Here is an 18,393-nt window from a genome sequence, read left to right on the forward strand (position 1 = left end):
ATCCATCCGTGCCTCTATAGTGGTGTGGTGTGATCCGTTCCTGCCTCTATAGTGCAGCGAGGCATGATACGTCCCTGCCTCTATGGTGCAGCGTGGTGTGATCCATCCGTGCCTCTATAGTGGTGTGGTGTGATCCGTTCCTGCCTCTATAGTGCAGTGAGGCGTGATAAGTCCCTGCCTCTATAGTGGTGTAGCGTGATACGTCCCTGCCTCTATGGTGCAGCGTGGTGTGATCCATCCGTGCCTCTATAGTGGTGTGGTGTGATCCGTTCCTGCCTCTATAGTGCAGTGAGGCGTGATAAGTCCCTGCCTCTATAGTGGTGTAGCGTGATACGTCCCTGCCTCTATGGTGCAGCGTGGTGTGATCCATCCGTGCCTCTATAGTGGTGTGGTGTGATCCGTTCCTGCCTCTATGGTGCAGTGTGGCGTGATAAGTCCCTGCCTCTATAGTGCAGCGAGGCATGATACGTCCCTGCCTCTATGGTGCAGCGTGGTGTGATCCGTCCGTGCCTCTATAGTGGTGTGGTGTGATCCGTTCCTGCCTCTATAGTGCATGAGGCGTGATAAGTCCCTGCCTCTATAGTGGTGTAGCGTGATACGTCCCTGCCTCTATGGTGCAGTGTGGTGTGATCCGTTCCTGCCCCTATAGTGCAGTGAGGCGTGATAAGTCCCTGCCTCTATAGTGGTGTAGCGTGATACGTCCCTGCCTCTATGGTGCACGTGGTGTGATCCATCCGTGCCTCTATAGTGGTGTGGTGTGATCCGTTCCTGCCTCTATAGTGCAGCGAGGCAAGATACGTCCCTGCCTCTATGGTGCAGCGTGGTGTGATCCATCCGTGCCTCTATAGTGGTGTGGTGTGATCCGTTCTTGCCTCTATAGTGCAGTGAGGCGTGATAAGTCCCTGCCTCTATAGTGCAGTGTGGCGTGGTCCGTCCCTGCCTCTACAGAGCAGTGTAGTGAGACTGCGGTGTTGTGGTCATGGTGGTAGCGAGGATGTGCTCAGAGCCGCGAGTCGTCATGCAACATTAATATTCAAAGCTTCGAGGATAGCATTACTCGCTAACAAAACTGGAAAGTATATCATGTCGCCTTGAGGCTTTCTCAGAATTCACATCTCAAATATAGGTTACATCAAGATTATCCTTCCAACTCAGACTCACACAGCGTCTCAGGTTTTCATACAAATTCCATGGTCTGGGCAGCCCCAATGCTGCCACTTCACCAAATATACCCTTCTAGCACGCACCACGTCAAGATACGTCAAGTATAATGATTACATTGTTACCTAAGCCATCATAATATCATATTATTGTTGCAGCCAACTAACGCATTTCCCCTCATGAAATTGCACCACCTCAGTTCTAAATTGTAAGCTCCAAGGATTGCGTCAAGGTTGACATCAAGCATGTGAACTTTGATCATATATAAACACAGCAGGAAGGGAATAACACCGTTACATTTGTTAATCTGAATGTCAGTTACACCAGATAGGAAACATCAACATTAGAGATCATGGATCATTGCTTACGTAACATGATAGTATGGTGGTGGTGGCGTTGGTACCCGGATGTTGGTGCACCCTCCCCTGCCAGCGACAACGGCACACGAAACACCCACCACCACTCCCGGTCTCCTTACGCCACACCACCTTGCAAGCACCACCACACCGTCCAACAGATAGCACATTACAGCCAATCACCTTAAATCTTGTAATCTGAATGATGACTCTGAGCAAACAAGAAATATCAATATTTGTACGAGTAAGGAAGATGGCGGGATAACTTTCACTAACTGGCAACATCTCCCCCTCCCCACACCATACTCGCATCATAGGAATCCCCCTTCCCCCGACCTCTCTCTCCATCCCGAGGTTTCCTTATGTCAGACCACCTGGCAAACACCGCCACAGTCCAGCATACTGCATATAAGAGGCCGATAACTTTATATATGATAATCTTGATGCAAACTGTAACCATACAGGAAATATCAGCATTCAGAGAGTAGCGTTAGCTTAACACAGCCTAGCCAGTATGAAGAGGATGTTGTCTGGCCATTTAGTTCCACATACTACGATGTACGGATACAAACACATTATGACAAACCTCATAAAACGCACCTATTGTGGGTAATTGTACGTACGCATGTATCATGTGGCTCCTAATGTCTATCAGTTCTTAATAATCATCAGTCAAGAAACCATACAATACGTTATCACATCACAATACCGAAAATATATTCATGACTGGTAAAAACGTTTTCAAGAAACTAATTTCGTAAATGTCTTAAAAAAAATGGTGAATATTTCAGTTTCCGTACTTTTAGAAACCGACGATTTTTATGCGATTTTCACTTGTGAAGTATATTGAGAAAGTCTTCAACAGATACCACGAACTTTTATGCGAGGTTTGATATCGAATTTGGTGTAATGTCGGAGGGAAAACATATTTATTATATATATAATTTTTTTCTTAATTTTCACAACAAAATGTTCAAACAAATATGTCTACTAACTCAACGCTGACCTTTATAAAGACTTGCCATCCTGCGCATTTCATTATCATAAAGATATATTCTATTCCGTGTATAAAGTATGGAGATAAGATGACTTTGCTATCAAACATCAGGTGACATACAAGATGTTTTTTCATTACACTCGCGTTACTTTTTCTTAATTTTGTGCATATGCGTCCCTTCCATCCAGCCGATGGAAAAGGAACTGAACTTAATAAATCAATAGATGAATAACTAATATATATATATATATATATATATATATATATATATATATATATATATATATATATATATATATATATATGACAGAAAAGCTGATGATTTATCAAAAAATCTAAGTTTACGAAAAATAACATCAAATAACATAAAAGAATCACAAGACGGATAATTGATAAAGCTTAAAATTACATGAAGATAAAGTAGGAGAGTCAGTGATACCTACCAGATTGACACCAACACGTAACAGCTGATTGACCTGGAGTCGTATCCTGTCTGTGAGGAGGAGGATGTTCTCCCTGTGCTCGTGGGTCGTGTAGGCGGAATCCGTAAAGTCCTGCATCCGCTCACAGATGGTGTCCACCGCCTGCAGAGCGAACGAGAAATATCATCGTCATAAATTTACATGGTGACGGGAAACGGTTGGGGCGGCTGGAGGAGAATTAGAAGCAAAAATCTCACCAAAATGAAAGACAGGTGAGGTCGGAAAATTCAGAAATGTAGTAACAAAGGCGAAATCATTTGGAGCTACAGAAAACGGGCGCTCGGGGAAAAGAAAAGGGAAGTTGGAGACTGAGAAGAATTTGAATTTAAAGGGATGCTGGAGCTTCAGAAAGGGATATAACAGTATGAGAGAGAGAGAGAGAGAGAGAGAGAGAGAGAGAGAGAGAGAGAGAGAGAGAGAGAGAGAGAGAGAGAGAGAGAGAGAGAGAGAGACGGTTTCATGAGAGAGGAGCACATGGAGGAAAGATAAACAGGAAAATAGTGAAAACTGGACTGAATTATAAAAGACTACTGTAGGATGGGAGTTTAGTGGGAACGGAATCCATGCAAGACAAAACACAGGAAGATGAGGTAAGAAATCATGTTCTTGGACAAGTGGAAGAGCAGCAGACACAAGAAAAGTAATGTAAAGTAAGAGGCACGAATGATATTGATAGGAAATGAGCAATAAACAGAAAGCGAGACACAGAGCGAGATGGAAAACTTAGAATTATAAGGAAGACAGCCTGAGACATACAAATGATGATGGCTCTGCTTGGATTATCAATATTTGAAATCCAAGTTTGCTCTTTAACATTATCTTTCTTTATATCTTTAGACATTACTATATCATCTGTTTAAAGTTAAAATCTAAAGGTATCTTTTTGATTATTTACACACGCACATAATATATATATATATATATATATATATATATATATATATATATATATATATATATATATATATTTTTTATTATACTTTTCTATCCGCTTATAGCAATAAAAGAAAAAATGCCATAAATTATATATATACATCCACACTGCATTTACCTACAGAGCTTGGTAATGAGTTCAGTTGTTGTTCATCATGAAGCACGTCATCGCGGTGATTCATGGAGAAATTCACTCTATCTAGTTTTCACCTCTGTATAAGGCCAGTTAAGACTAAAGTTCACATTACCGCAATCTGGTTTCTTCGTCTCATCGGAAGTATATTTGGGTCAATCTATTGATAGTTTCAATGGACAAAAACTGAGGAAGTTACACGTGTTTTTTAGATATCTGGACTGAGTTCTCAGCTGATGCGAACCATGGAACGAATGTTCAATCATTAGAGGTGGGCATCCGGGGCGCAAACATTCTGGGAGCCTTTAAGAATGTGGTCGAGAACCATATCCTTCAAACAACAATGGTATGCTTTCGAGAAATGTTTGACTTCCAACATTCTTAATGGTTTGCGGCCGTGCTACATGGATAGAGTTATGCGCAGACATGGATTCTGAAATGAGATTCTTAGTATCAATACTCCAATTGACTGGTTAATACGACGTAAGTAACGTATGGTAAGATAACTGTCGTCAACATAAAAAGTAGCTTGGTTTCAAGAACAGCACCAGGGTACAGCGAACAACAACTGACTCACTTCCCAAGCTCTCTCATCCCCAACAGACTTCATACTTGCCCCTCTTTCCAAAACTCTTGCATTTACCTCCCTAACAACCCCATCCATAAACAAATTAAACAACCATGGAGACATCACACACCCCTGCCGCAAACCTACATTCACTAAGAACCAATCACTTTCCTCTCTTCCTACACGTACACATGCCTTACATCCTCGATTAAACTTTTCACTGCTTCTAACAACTTTCCTCCCACACCATATATTCTTAATACCTTCCACAGAGCATCTCTATCAACTCTATCATATTCCTATCAATATATATATATATATATATATATATATATATATATATATATATATATATATATATATATGAAGTCTGTTGGGGATGAGAGAGCTTGGGAAGTGAGTCAGTTGTTGTTCGCTGATGATACAGCGCTGGTGGCTGATTCATGTGAGAAACTGCAGAAGCTGGTGACTGAGTTTGGTAAAGTGTGTGAAAGAAGAAAGTTAAGAGTAAATGTGAATAGGAGCAAGGTTATTAGGTACAGTAGGGTTGAGGGTCAAGTCAATTGGGAGGTGAGTTTGAATGGAGAAAAACTGGAGGAAGTGAAGTGTTTTAGATATCTGGGAGTGGATCTGGCAGCGGATGGAACCATGGAAGCGTAAGTGGATCATAGGGTGGGGGAGGGGGCGAAAATTCTGGGAGCCTTGAAGAATGTGTGGAAGTCGAGAACATTATCTCGGAAAGCAAAAATGGGTATGTTTGAAGGAATAGTGGTTCCAACAATGTTGTATGGTTGCGAGGCGTGGGCTATGGATAGAGTTGTGCGCAGGAGGATGGATGTGCTGGAAATGAGATGTTTGAGGACAATGTGTGGTGTGACGTGGTTTGATCGAGTAAGTAACGTAAGGGTAAGAGAGATGTGTAGAAATAAAAAGAGCGTGGTTGAGAGAGCAGAAGAGGGTGTTTTGAAATGGTTTGGCCACATGGAGAGAATGAGTGAGGAAAGATTGACCAAGAGGATATATGTGTCGGAGGTGGAGGAAACGAGAAGAAGAGGGAGACCAAATTGGAGGTGGAAAGATGGAGTGAAAAAAGATTTTGTGTGATCGGGGCCTGAACATGCAGGAGGGTGAAAGGAGGGCAAGGAATAGAGTGAATTGGAGCGATGTGGTATACCGGGGTTGACGTGCTGTCAGTGGATTGAATCAAGGCATGTGAAGCGTCTGGGGTAAACCATGGAAAGCTGTGTAGGTATGTATATTTGCGTGTGTGGACGTATGTATGTACATGTGTATGGGGGTGGGTTGCGCCATTTCTTTCGTCTGTTTCCTTGCGCTACCTCGCAAACGCGGGAGACAGCGACAAATATATATATATATATATATATATATATATATATATATATATATATATATATATATATATATATATATATATATATATCTTTTCGTTCATACTATTCACCAGAGAGCGTTATTGGATTACGTGTTAACTGACAGGCGCGTGAAAGAGAGACTTTTGGGTGTCAATGTGGTGAGAGGTGCAACTGGAGGGATGTCTGATCATTATCTTGTGGAGGCGAAGGTGAAGATCTGTAGAGGTTTTCAGAAAAGAAGAGAAAATGTTGGGGTGAAGAGAGTGGTGAGAGTAAGTGAGCTTGGGAAGGAGACTTGTGAGAGGAAGTGCCAGAAGAGACTGAGTACAGAATGGAAAAAGGTGAGAACAAAGGACGGAAGTGGAGTGGGGGAGGGACCAGAAGAGACTGAGTACAGAATGGAAAAAGGTGAAAACAAAGGACGGAAATGGAGTGGGGGAGGGATGGGATGTATTTAGGGAAGCAGTGATGGGTTGCGCAAAAGGTGCTTGTGGTATGAGAAGCGTGGGAGGTGGGCAGATTAGAAAGGGTAGTGAGTGGTGGGATGAAGAAGGAAGATTGTTAGTGAAAGAGAAGAGAGAGGCATTTGGACGATTTTTGCAGGGAAATAATGCAAATGACTGGGAGATGTATAAAAGAAAGAGTCAGGAAGTCAAGAGAAAGGTGCAAGGGGTGAAAAAGAGGGCAAATGACAGTTGGGGTGAGAGAGTATCATTAAATTTTAGGAAGAATTAAAATATGTTTTGGAAGGAGGTAAATAAAGTGCGTAAGACAAGGGAATAAATGGAATCTTCAGTGAAGGGGGCAAATGGGGAGGTGATAACAAGTAGTGCTGATGTGAGAAGGAGATGGAGTGAGTATTTTGAAGGTTTGTTGAATGTGTTTGATGATATACTGTAGAGTGGCAGATATACGGTGTTTTGGTCGAGGTGGTGTGCAAAGTGAGAGGGTTAGGGAGAATGATTTGGTAAACAGAGAAGAGGTACTAAAAGCTTTGCGGAAGATGAAAGCCGGCAAGGCGGCAGGTTTGGATGGTATTGCAGTGGAATGTATTAAAAAAGGGGGTGACTGTGTTGCTGACTGTTGGTAAGGTTATTTAATGTATGTACGACTCATGGTGAGGTGTCTGAGGATTGGCGGAATGCTTGCATAGTGCCACTGTACAAAGGCAAATGGGATAAGAGTGAGTGCTCAAATTACAGAGGTATAAGTTTGTTGAGTATTCCTGGTAAATTATATAGGAGGGTATTGATTGAGAGGGTGAAGGCATGTACAGAGCATCAGATTGGGGAAGAGCAGTGTGGTTTCAGAAGTGGTAGAGGATGTGTGGATCAGGTGTTTGCTTTGAAGAATGTATGTGAGAAATACTTAGAAAAGCAAATGGATTTGTATGTAGCATTTATGGATCTGGAGAAGGCATATGATAGAGTTGATAGAGATGCTCTGTGGAAGGTATTAAGAATATATGGTGAGGGAGGCAAGTTGTTAGAAGCAGTGAAAAGGTTTTATCGAGGATGTAAGGCATATATACAAGTAGGAAGAGAGAAAAGTGATTGGTTCTTAGCGAATGTCGGTTTGGGGAAAATGATACACGATAAGTTCCCAAGTGCACTTCCGTGTAATAATCACATCATAAGGGGAGACACAGGAGAGAAATATAACAGTCATTCGATATACAACGAAGAGACGTAGCTAGGACGCCTTTTGGTAAACATGTTTACCAAATGACGTCCTTGCTATGTAGACACAAGGAAACAAACAAAGGATGGCCCAACTCATCTAAATTCACATGTATATACATAAACGCCCACACACGCACATATACATACCTGTACATTTCAACGTATACATACGCAGACATATATACACATGTTCATATTCATACTTGCTGCCTTCATCCATATTCGTCGCCACCCCGCCACACATGAAATAGTATCCCTCCTGGCCCCCGCGCGTGCGCGAGGTAGCGATAGGAAAAGACAAAAAAAAAGCCACATTCGTTCGCACTCAGGCACTAGGTGTCATGTGTAATGCACCGAAACCACAGCTCCTTTTGCACATCCAGGCCCCACAAAACTTTCCATGATTGACCCCAGACGCTTCACATATATGTCTTTAAACTATGCCTTGTCTGCTTAGTCTTCCGCCCTCTCCAAACTAATGTAGGTGTTACCGGGCCCCGCTTACATGTGGTTAGAGCAGGAGCAAAAAGGCACCATCGAGAAGGCTGAGTCTTTCCTATTGAGAAGTTCAGTCTCGCCTAAAGAACTTCTCACCCCTAAGGAGTCCATTTTTTCTCCTGCCACAAGTGTCCTACACAACCTACCTGACGGAGACAGTCCCTCACTGCAGATCCACACAACCTACCTGGCACGGTCCACTGCAGGTCCATACAACCTACCTGACGGAGACAGTCCTTGACTGTAGATTCACGCAGCCTACCTGACAGAGACGGTCAATGATTGAAGGTCCACACAACCTACCTGGCAGAGACGGTCCACTGCAGGTCCTTACAGCCTACCTGACGGAGACAGTCCTTGACTGTAGATTCACACAGCCTACCTGACAGAGATTGTCATTGATCGCAGGTCCACACAACCTACCTGGCAGAGACGGTCCCTGACAGCAGGTCCACACAGAGTCATTCTCGTCATCTCGACCGAGTCTTCCAGGTGGCGGATGGCGCCATGCATGGTGTGGTTGTTGTCCCAGTCCTCCTGCAACAGAACAACCCATTATGTTTCCTTCGTGACGCACTACCGAACCAATGGTTTCCTACACAAGCATCAAGGTACTAAGTGGCCTTCAATACAATCACCACCTATAACAATCTTTCTATACAGCCGCGAGCAAAGCACAGCCTTGCTATATACTCACCATTAAACATCCATTAGCAAATTACTGGCTCTAATTACCCACCACCAAATTACAGACTTGGCACATAAGCTCTAGTAAATTGAATAGTACCTCCTATATAACCCAACAAATTACAGGGTACCTAGGGACAGCCACGTTAAGAAAAATTTATACGTATCTTTCGCCCTTACCCAGGAGTCGTTGAGCCTCCTACACACACAACAACAAATTAATGGTTTCCTTCACATACATCAACAAATTTTAGGGTTGCTATGTACGTTGCCTCACACGGGGTTGCTACAAAAATAAATCGAGCCGCTTCATAAAAGTAAATCTTTATGCTGGTCTGTGCCACTCAAAGTCAAGGTAACGTGCTGCTTTAATGAATGTTTAGGCAGGTCTCTGATGGCCAATCTCAAAAGAATTATGCTTTACGCTATCCTGTCTGGTTGCCATTGTACTCGGCAATACGACTTCAATTTCAAATTTGTAATTCTAGTCATGGATGATGTAACACACGGGATTCCGTTTGCGCTGGTAAATTAAACTTAACGCGGCGTTGTCCAACTGTGTTCTAACTAACGGATATTACTGAAGATAGAACAGAAGGCTCAGTATCGCAAAACTTTGTCGATTATCATGATTGGCTTATTGATAGATAATGTAATAGGCAGAACGCTGGAAAAAACATAGATTACGAGAGGTAATAACTGAAGTCTGATAGTCATAACCACGGTGATTAATAACATAGTTATCATCAATACCGTTAACTGATATAGTTGTCTGTGGGAGGACAGCTACAGGCACATATACTAGGCTAAGGTAGCATATCTTCATCAGTCGTTGAGTGCGAGACTTCACTTGTAGCATCCTACTGTGACAAGATACGTAAGGGGAACACAACAGCAGTGGTCATGGAAGACGCTTCACTGACAGGGGAAGCGTGGCAGCATTACTTCGATACAAGGCTTCACATACATATATACAGCATTTACGGTGATAACATAAGACAGCAATCTAACATCAACAGTCAAGTGTGAGGTTACACCAGTAACATCCTATGGCGATATCTACGTACGAAAATCGAGAGTCTTGACCGCTTTAGTGTATTGATCAGCGAGTCACTCGCTACGAGCCTAACAAAGGCGGCTTCCCGCGCTCTAACCCTGAATCGCCCGCGCTCGTCCTCTCCACTCACAGTGACCGTTACGAAAGAACAGAATTCAATTATAAAGTCCGCAGAAAAGTGCCTCTGCCATAAAGACGGCCGCAAATTGGTTGTAATCTGGCTATTGACATGATAATGAAAGCCAGGGATACGAAACAGATAAGGGTGATTTTCAAGATACGATATATGTAACGCAAATTATGGTACAGCCACAATGAACCGATACAATCTCATATGCTAACTTCAGGAGCTCCTGATATTTTTCTTTGTCCTGAAGTTACACTGTCTAGTCTATGCAAGGTTTATCATCAGTTACAGAACTAAAGTTCACTGGAAAAATGCGAGTGGATTCAAGCTTATCGGACTGATGACGTAGAATGAAGTACGAGTATCAACTGGACAAGGGATCAAGCCTCCCTTAACGAAGTATACCTTCAAATTCCAGAGATACACTTTTGAATCTGAGTAAAACTAAAGAATAAATGCACAAATTATTTCCATCTTAAATAACAGTTTAAAGAACATCTGTTATCTAAGATGGGGAATGGTTTCCTTTGTGTTCATTTCTTTGATTTTACCCAGATTTGATCAAAATGGCCACTGAATCTAAGTTATGCTTCGTTGTTCAGTTTAAACTCACAATTCACTTTGTGAGATCTTTACGTTTCTCATAAAAGTCATCTGTCACTTGAGAAACTTCATACACTTGTTCTTCAACATCCATGATCATCTTATCTTCAAAAATCATGAACGAAGTCTTTGTAAATATATCATATACGTAAAAATCCTCAAGAAACATAAGCATCTAATAATATTCAACATCTGTGAACATTATTTCTTCAGTTACTTCAGTATTACGATCTTCAGAGCTATTGAACACAAGCAAATCGAAAAATCAAGAACACGTGGACCTTCAGTATTTTTGAACATCATTTTTTAAGAACCAAGACAATCAGCTCCTTAAGAGCTGTGATCACTGAGTACTGCAGAATTTCGTACATTAATTCCTGAAAAAAAGTGTTCACTACATCCTTACGTAGGAACCCCAGACACGGGGTTTTTACAAAAAAAAAAAAAAAAAAGTCTTTTAGAACTGAAGACATGTAATCTCTAAAAGCCACAGACATCAGACTTCCAGAACATCAGTTCCTCAAAAGCAACGATCTTCAGATCCCCCAGAATCCCTCCCACTAAAAAGGAAAAAATAAATTTTTGGGGCACCGTAAACATCAGATGCTCGTGAAGCAAAAACATCAGACTAACCAAGACCCATGACTACCAGATGTATAGCAGCCTTATCCTTTCAGTTCAAGGCACACAAAAGACAGATTTAGGAGAATTTGTAGCAAAGTGATGAATAAATCGATGAAATCAATTAAGCTATCAAGGGGGAGAATAATTGAATTATCTAGTGTTGTTTTTTTTCTCTCCCCAAATGGACTCGGGTATCAGATGCAACTGAACGTAAATCTTAAAATCTTGTGAAATGTATAAACCTACTCTCATGTGGGTGGATGAAGCCATGCTTACCCTGGACCTAGTCGTGCTAACGTGAAGACAGGTTTATTCAATTCACAAAGTGCTACAATTCATGGTCGGTAACACAGGTCATGTGAGGTCAAGAATTACAAAGTAGTGAATCAAGAATAGGCTGGTACAATCTGAGCAATCCATACCTGGTATCAATAATAATCCATGTTAGGTTTATACATTTTTTTTGTCACTCATTAAACTTACCTGACTGTCATTACTTAAACTAATCATCTCAATGTTGAAGTAACCCGCCATAAACCTTAAAAAAGGCCACGCATTCTCGAAATAATCTTTTGAAAACCTTACCAAAGCAAATCTATGGCCCGTACGGGCAACACACACACGCACACACACACACGCGCGCTCTTTTGATCTCATCCATTACAGCCTTTATCCATGTATATAGCTGAAACGTACCCAGCTATCGAATTCACGTCAGGTGTGAACTTGACCGTAAACAGTGTGGAACTATTCACAATGTCAACAAACTAGACCGACTGAACAGCATTACCGGCTATCCAACATAAGACAACATTTTTACAAAATTCACGTATTTTTCACTGATATCACCTGCACCTTCTATAATGATACAAGTGTCCCCTAATGATGGCAGCCAAACTTCAATACTTTCTCAAGATCAGAGACCGGCGAGTCGAACATAAGTTCGGGTCAAATTCATAACTTACAGAAAGGATGGCTCTCGTATATTTCACCAAGAACCCGAATTATATCAGAGCTAGACCTAGTCGCTGTAACATACCGTCTTACAATTTTAGGAGATCATATTCTCAGTTGATCCGCTGGCGTACCTAGTTCTCCTAAAAGTAATCAACTACTCAATGCAAAATTTCTAAGCCTAATCAGTTGTGGGTCCACACGTTTTTAGAATTCTTTTTTCACAGTGAGCTATTACCTTCCCAGGAGGTGGCCGCCTTTTTATCAAACATTTTTGTTGATCATAAACTAAAAATATCAAAAAATGAATAGTTTTGAAGCTTTGCAAACTATCAAAACATACCAGCATATATGTGGCAACTTCAAATCGGTAAACATTCACAATAATTCCACAACAACACTATGTCTGTCTTTATTGTAATACTGTAACAGAATGTGAATCTATTCTATCATTTTCTATGTATAACACCGAACATACTAAACAGGATATTACTGTTTTATCTATCATTCATTCCTGAATACTTTCGTGTTTGAACTAATAATGTAAAAGGTTACAAGTTCTGAGATGGTTCATGGGTCATCAGCAGAGAGAGAGAGAGAGAGAGAGAGAGAGAGAGAGAGAGAGAGAAAAGAGAGATCTTGGTAGGGTACACATCTATACATACCATCCTAAGGTTCAAGACTATGTTCGTTGAGACACCTTCATTATGTAATATTCCGAGCTGGTTATTTCCGCTGTCTATATACAACACTTGTAAAGGGGAACCGAAGGAGCTACGATATGAGAACAAGAGGCTGATGGAGCCTACAAATCCCCGTACTGAACACAATTCTTGTGCTACGCTGAGGTAGTATATAACATGCAGTACGAGTAACCCTTTCAGGACCTGTACTGCTTGTAGATGTGAAATGTAAGACATACCTGCCGCGCCCTGAGGGTGCCCGGAGACTCGGCAGGACTCTGGCCGTTGACCCTGGCCTCGCCCTGAGCGTTGACGGAGTCAAGGACGCCATCCTTGACCACGTAGTGTATGAGGTCCATAGCGCGACGCATCTGGCAGAAGACTGTGTCCCTGTTCTCCCTGGAGGTGAGGCACTCCGGGTGGCGTAGACACACCTGGTGGGGAGGGAAGATCACTAATTACTACAGACGGCGAGTTACAGCAACACACTGGGGAAAGAAACACTAAGCGATTCTTCCAAGAAGAACGTGTCTACAATGGAATATGATGGATCACACTAGGTTGTACAACGAAAAACTAGAAGGCGCAGAAGCTCGTACTTAATTTGATGACACAAGGATAAATATGATCTAACAAGCCTCATGAAGGTCAAGTCGACAGTAGGACAGGGAGACGGCAGAGTCCCGTCTGGTGGGTGTATCTGCAGCAGTGTTGGATGAACCATAATGACCACAAGGATTGAAAATCTCAGTGTATTGTCTACTGTAGGGTAGCATGTCTCTTTGCCACTCTACTGTTGGGAGGAGATCGAACAGAAACGAGCATCAGTCTGGCACTGTGACTGCGTTCAGACGTCTGCAGTACACAATGAGACGAAATGATCCGTCCGATTTAGGAACCAATAAGGCTGGGGGTACAATGATATTACTGTCACATATGTCTTGTATTAGCTTTTCATCTATCTGACGACGAGTGCGGTAGTCGATATGCTGGAAAGTAGACGGGTTTTGTGTGATCTTCCAAGGTGACTGGTACGCTCAGAAACTTTGGTGCAGTATGTCCCAAGCGTTCACGAGGCAAGGCGATAGTATGACGTTACGTTGAAGCATAGACAGAAGGGTTTCTCTAACCGTAGGATAGTCTGTTTTAATGGTTGTGGTGGTAAAACTGTGCTCCCTGGGATTAGAAAACACGCGACTCTTGTTGACAACTGACACCACTGCTGAAGTGGTCAAAATCGTCAATTAAAGTAACTTTACAAATGAGGATGTCCCCAGTGCATCTGCTGGCCACACCGGTGGCAAATAAATGTGAATGGTGGAAACCCCTGAATCAATGAACATATCAATTACTGATTTAGAATCAAGAACGGAGAATGCAATTTCACTGAAGAATCATGCATGAAGTCAGGGGGTAACAAGCGTAAGAGAGCCGCCAAATAATCGAGCGTCCTCGGTCATGTTGCCCTTCACTGCTTCCTTTGAATGACTTTACGCAAAGCTTGAAAAATAGCTGGAGAAGGATGATGTTGAGCGTCAAAAGAGACAGGAATCAATCCATCATGAGAGTGATGACATGCTATACAACTGGGCTGCTTTGGTGCGTTATGCGAAGGAGACGAACCACAGCGAACGGCGACGACTGCGCGAAAGATGACGTGAGGTTTAGATGGGTCAAGATGTTCGTGTGGGTAACACTGTCACAAATATAATGAGAGGTTGAAACAAGATGGTCCCCCAGATGATCTGGCAAGGAGAGAGGGAAAGAGTAAAGTTGTGCCAGTTGTGAAATCTAGGAATGTTGCCTTTGAAAGCATGGTCAGCGGTTCATGCAAAGGTGTTTCACCAGACGAATGGCAGAGTCAACTGAAGAGATTACGAGAGCTTTAGTGGTGCACGAAAGATGCATGAGGGAGGAGGAAAGGTACGTTTCAGTCCTAATACTGTAGTAGATTCAACTGAATCATAAGCCCAACTATTTGTAACAGTACAGTGAAACATTACACCTGCTGGGCGTTGGTATGGCAGGCATGAGTGACAGCGCCACACGTCTGGCAGCGATGGAGTGCACATATTCCTCTGATGTTGGAGGAAAGTTTGGGTTGCTTTGGAGGGTCTGACTGGGAGCGGTCCAATTTTCTTGTAAGCGACTGACGGCATTGCACTGTTGAATAGTGTAAGTCACCATACCATCAGCAGTCGTAGCACGGTATTGGAGGAGGATGCGAGTCAGCACTATGATTAGATTGTAGGGGGTTTCAGGTGGATTGAGGGACATGATGGGGCGCTGGAGATGAGCGCGGTTGAGAGGCACGGGGTTAAGAGATGAGGTAGTACGGTTTGGTGAGAAGGATCTGAAGCAGGCGAGCAGTGGTCCGTGGGAGTGAAAGACTTTTATAAATCATCAATAAACAGATTTACTTGTAGATTTACTGGAGTGACGGGAAGTACGAAGCAGGAACAGCATACAAGTGGCTCAGCAGTTGGAAGTTAGGTGAGAGAACATGTGCTCCTCAGCCAAGGATTGTTATGGGTGAAAAAGAACATGGCCAGTTTGAGAGGAACGTCTGCTGGAATGGATGAGAGAGGAGTGAACAAGGGGAGAAAGCAGAGAGAATATACGGTTACAGAAGTTCTATTCACATCAAGCCGAGTGGCGCTCACACAGGAAGAGAGATTTTTGGATAAGAGAACGGGATAGAAGACAATGAGCGGTAAAATTTTCATTCGACAATACCTTTACATATGTCAATCTATTACTGAAAGGGAGAGGATCTGGGATGTTCTGAGAGAGATAAAGTGTCCATCAAGAGTATCTTTATAAATCATTCAAAGGTTTCGCGCCCTAAGTAATCTTCATGTTGATGAGGTGACAAGCATCATCTGTTTCCTAATCAATGTGCGGAAATCTTCCTATTCAAAGATGATATCCTTACTCTCAGAGGGGGTTCGAGGTGTTAAGTTGGGGTAAGAGTGTGCATGCTCATCACCCCTGGATGGAACGATGCATTTCTTTCGCGTAGAGATATGCGGAGAGCCGTTAAAGATGGCGTTTGGACACTCTCAGATACATGAAGATCCTGGAGTGCCAGTAACAGCAGATGATGCAGGAGAAGGTCAAGTGGGATTAATTTCTGAGTGGGGCAGTGTGACAAGTCAGGAATATTTTAAGTTGTTTGATTTTTTGTTCCCCTGTTCTTTCTCTTGTTCCATATAGCACGTGTCATATACCATGGTAGAAATAAAGGGATTGACTAAAAACAGAAGTTAACATAAACAATATCGAATGCACTGGTTACAAATCATGAAATCTATAGTTGTACTGGTGGAAGTCACTTGGACGTCTGGCAGCGCAGCATAGTCGTTTCGTCGAGCAGAACTCTTATTTGCTCCAGTCTGTGCGAAGTAAAAACTAGGGGGTCTCCATCCTGGAACCATGCAGGGTGACGTTAGAGCTGAGAGGAACCAACTACAGCCGCGAAGAGAGTGCATACAATCCAACACGATGAGACTAGAGGTGCTCCCAGCCAAGTGCTGGAGGAAACACAAGGCGCCAAACATGGGTCTTGATGTTATGTTGTGCGTGCAGTGATGTGTTGACGTCGAGTGAATGCAGCGATGAGCACGACTTGGCCCAAGCCATGGTTTCTTAAGCCTTGATGCTACGTGAATATGAAGGCACCATCACTCTTGCACCTCCGGGGAAGTTGTTGATGGGAACGCTTTGCTAAAGGGCCAGTGAAGAATTATCTCACACGAACAGCGTTGTTTCTTGGCTGGAGGAAGCAGCAGCTTGCAAGATACTTGTACGTTACCGCCTAGGCAGGAGATTATAAATGAACCCCATACCAGAGGCGAAACAGCACCTGAGTATAAAATTTTTAGTAAGGGAGGTGTTTTGGTCAACTTCAATCATCACTATGTGTCACAAGACAAATGGAATGGTAGGTGGTCTGTGGACGTAAGGCTGACGAGTGGTTGATCACTGCACGGGAACGCGGGACACTTGCGTGGCTCACTGAGGGATCTATTCTATGGGCATGTAACGTATCCTGTCAGCATCTACCAATGTTCATGTCCTCTGCTTCATGAGAAGAGCATAAACACAGGTGAAATATCACCTTATAAATGAATATATACGTAACTTGTATAATACTTACTGAACCTAAGTCAACTGGATGTTTCTTACACCTTGGCAAGACCAAGAATAACTCACCATCCCCGGCAGTAGTAGGGTAGTAATGAGCCTTTCAAGCTCTAGACAAAAACACGAAAGAAGTCAGTGTAAAGACCACGAGGGGCTGTTCGAGGAACTAGACAAACTTTGCCCTAAACGCACAAGATGTCTTCTATCAAAACAGGTGCAACACATTGCGATGATAACTAGAACACGGAGTAATGGGTTAAGAAAGTACAGAAATAACTCTACAGAAAACTGTAGGATACAACCAGTTGCTAAGACCTACATGAATAAACCAGAAGCTATGTATTAAAGATCTACGCGTTAAATAAGTACAAAGTATTCAGTTAATACAAAGCAAATGTTGAAATTATATATAAAACTATAGGAAACTAGTACACTGTACATATGTATATGAGTTGTACATATAGTGTGCAAACAACATAAGAGCTATAAGCTGGATACACTGGGCAATACAGCAGCTCAGCGGGTGGCGCAGGACCCACTGTGTAATACAGCAACACACCGGGTGGTACAGGATATACACACACACACACACACACACACACACACACACACACACACACACACACACACACTACGTGTTGTAGCAACAACACAGTGGGAGGTGAGGAACCAATACCGGGAACCCATATGTGGACCAGCACCACCCGCTGTTCAACGAAATACACACACACACACAAGTTTTTGTGGCCACAGTTTGTGAAGGTCAGGAGAGGGTAACCCCATTCTGACTCATGCAATATCTTCATCTGTGGTCTGAGAGAGAGAGAGAGAGAGAGAGAGAGAGAGAGAGAGAGAGAGAGAGAGAGAGAGAGAGAGAGAGAGAGAGGACTAGCGCGCATGCTCACAGCACATCTTGCTTGATGAACGATACTGTTTCTCTCTGCCTATTCATTAGGGTTCAACCAGAATAGGATTCATCCAACTATCTAGGTTTCTTTTCTATGTTTCTGTGGTTATTCGATGAGTATTTCTTATCTTTCACGGTAATACACTGAATAGTCTTTCAATTTTTGTGCATGGATCTCAATATATTTTTGGAATCTATTCTCATTATTTCATGGTATTCTTATAGACTTTATAATTTTGTTTTTCATTACTGAGAGGCTCTTATTTCAAGGAAAGATTGACCAAGAGGATATATGTGTCGGAGGTGGAGGGCACGAGGAGAAGTGGGAGACCAAATTGGAGGTGGAAAGATGGAGTGAAAAAGATTTTGTGTGATCGGGGCCTGAACATGCAGGAGGGTGAAAGGAGGGCAAGGAATAGAGT

General features: G+C 42.6%; 1 protein-coding gene across 10 annotated transcripts in view; it reads right to left on the minus strand.

Moving 5' to 3' along the window:
* The window catches only part of alpha-Catr (alpha-catenin related), a 975,683-nt gene that overhangs the window by 226,007 nt on the left and 731,283 nt on the right, over positions 1–18,393 (minus strand). For all 10 annotated transcript variants that reach the window (XR_011714220.1, XM_071674733.1, XM_071674732.1 and 7 more), the window contains 3 exons: positions 13,158–13,352; positions 8,607–8,720; positions 2,958–3,098 (listed from right to left, as the gene is read on the minus strand). Coding sequence is in view for 9 of the 10 variants with exons in the window: in XM_071674733.1 (XP_071530834.1) it covers positions 2,958–3,098; positions 8,607–8,720; positions 13,158–13,352 (450 nt within the window). In the remaining variant the exon portion in view is untranslated. The remainder of the gene's footprint in view (positions 1–2,957; positions 3,099–8,606; positions 8,721–13,157; positions 13,353–18,393) is intronic.

The sequence above is a fragment of the Panulirus ornatus genome, chromosome 20, assembly GCF_036320965.1.
Source record: "Panulirus ornatus isolate Po-2019 chromosome 20, ASM3632096v1, whole genome shotgun sequence".
Taxonomy (NCBI): domain Eukaryota; kingdom Metazoa; phylum Arthropoda; class Malacostraca; order Decapoda; family Palinuridae; genus Panulirus; species Panulirus ornatus.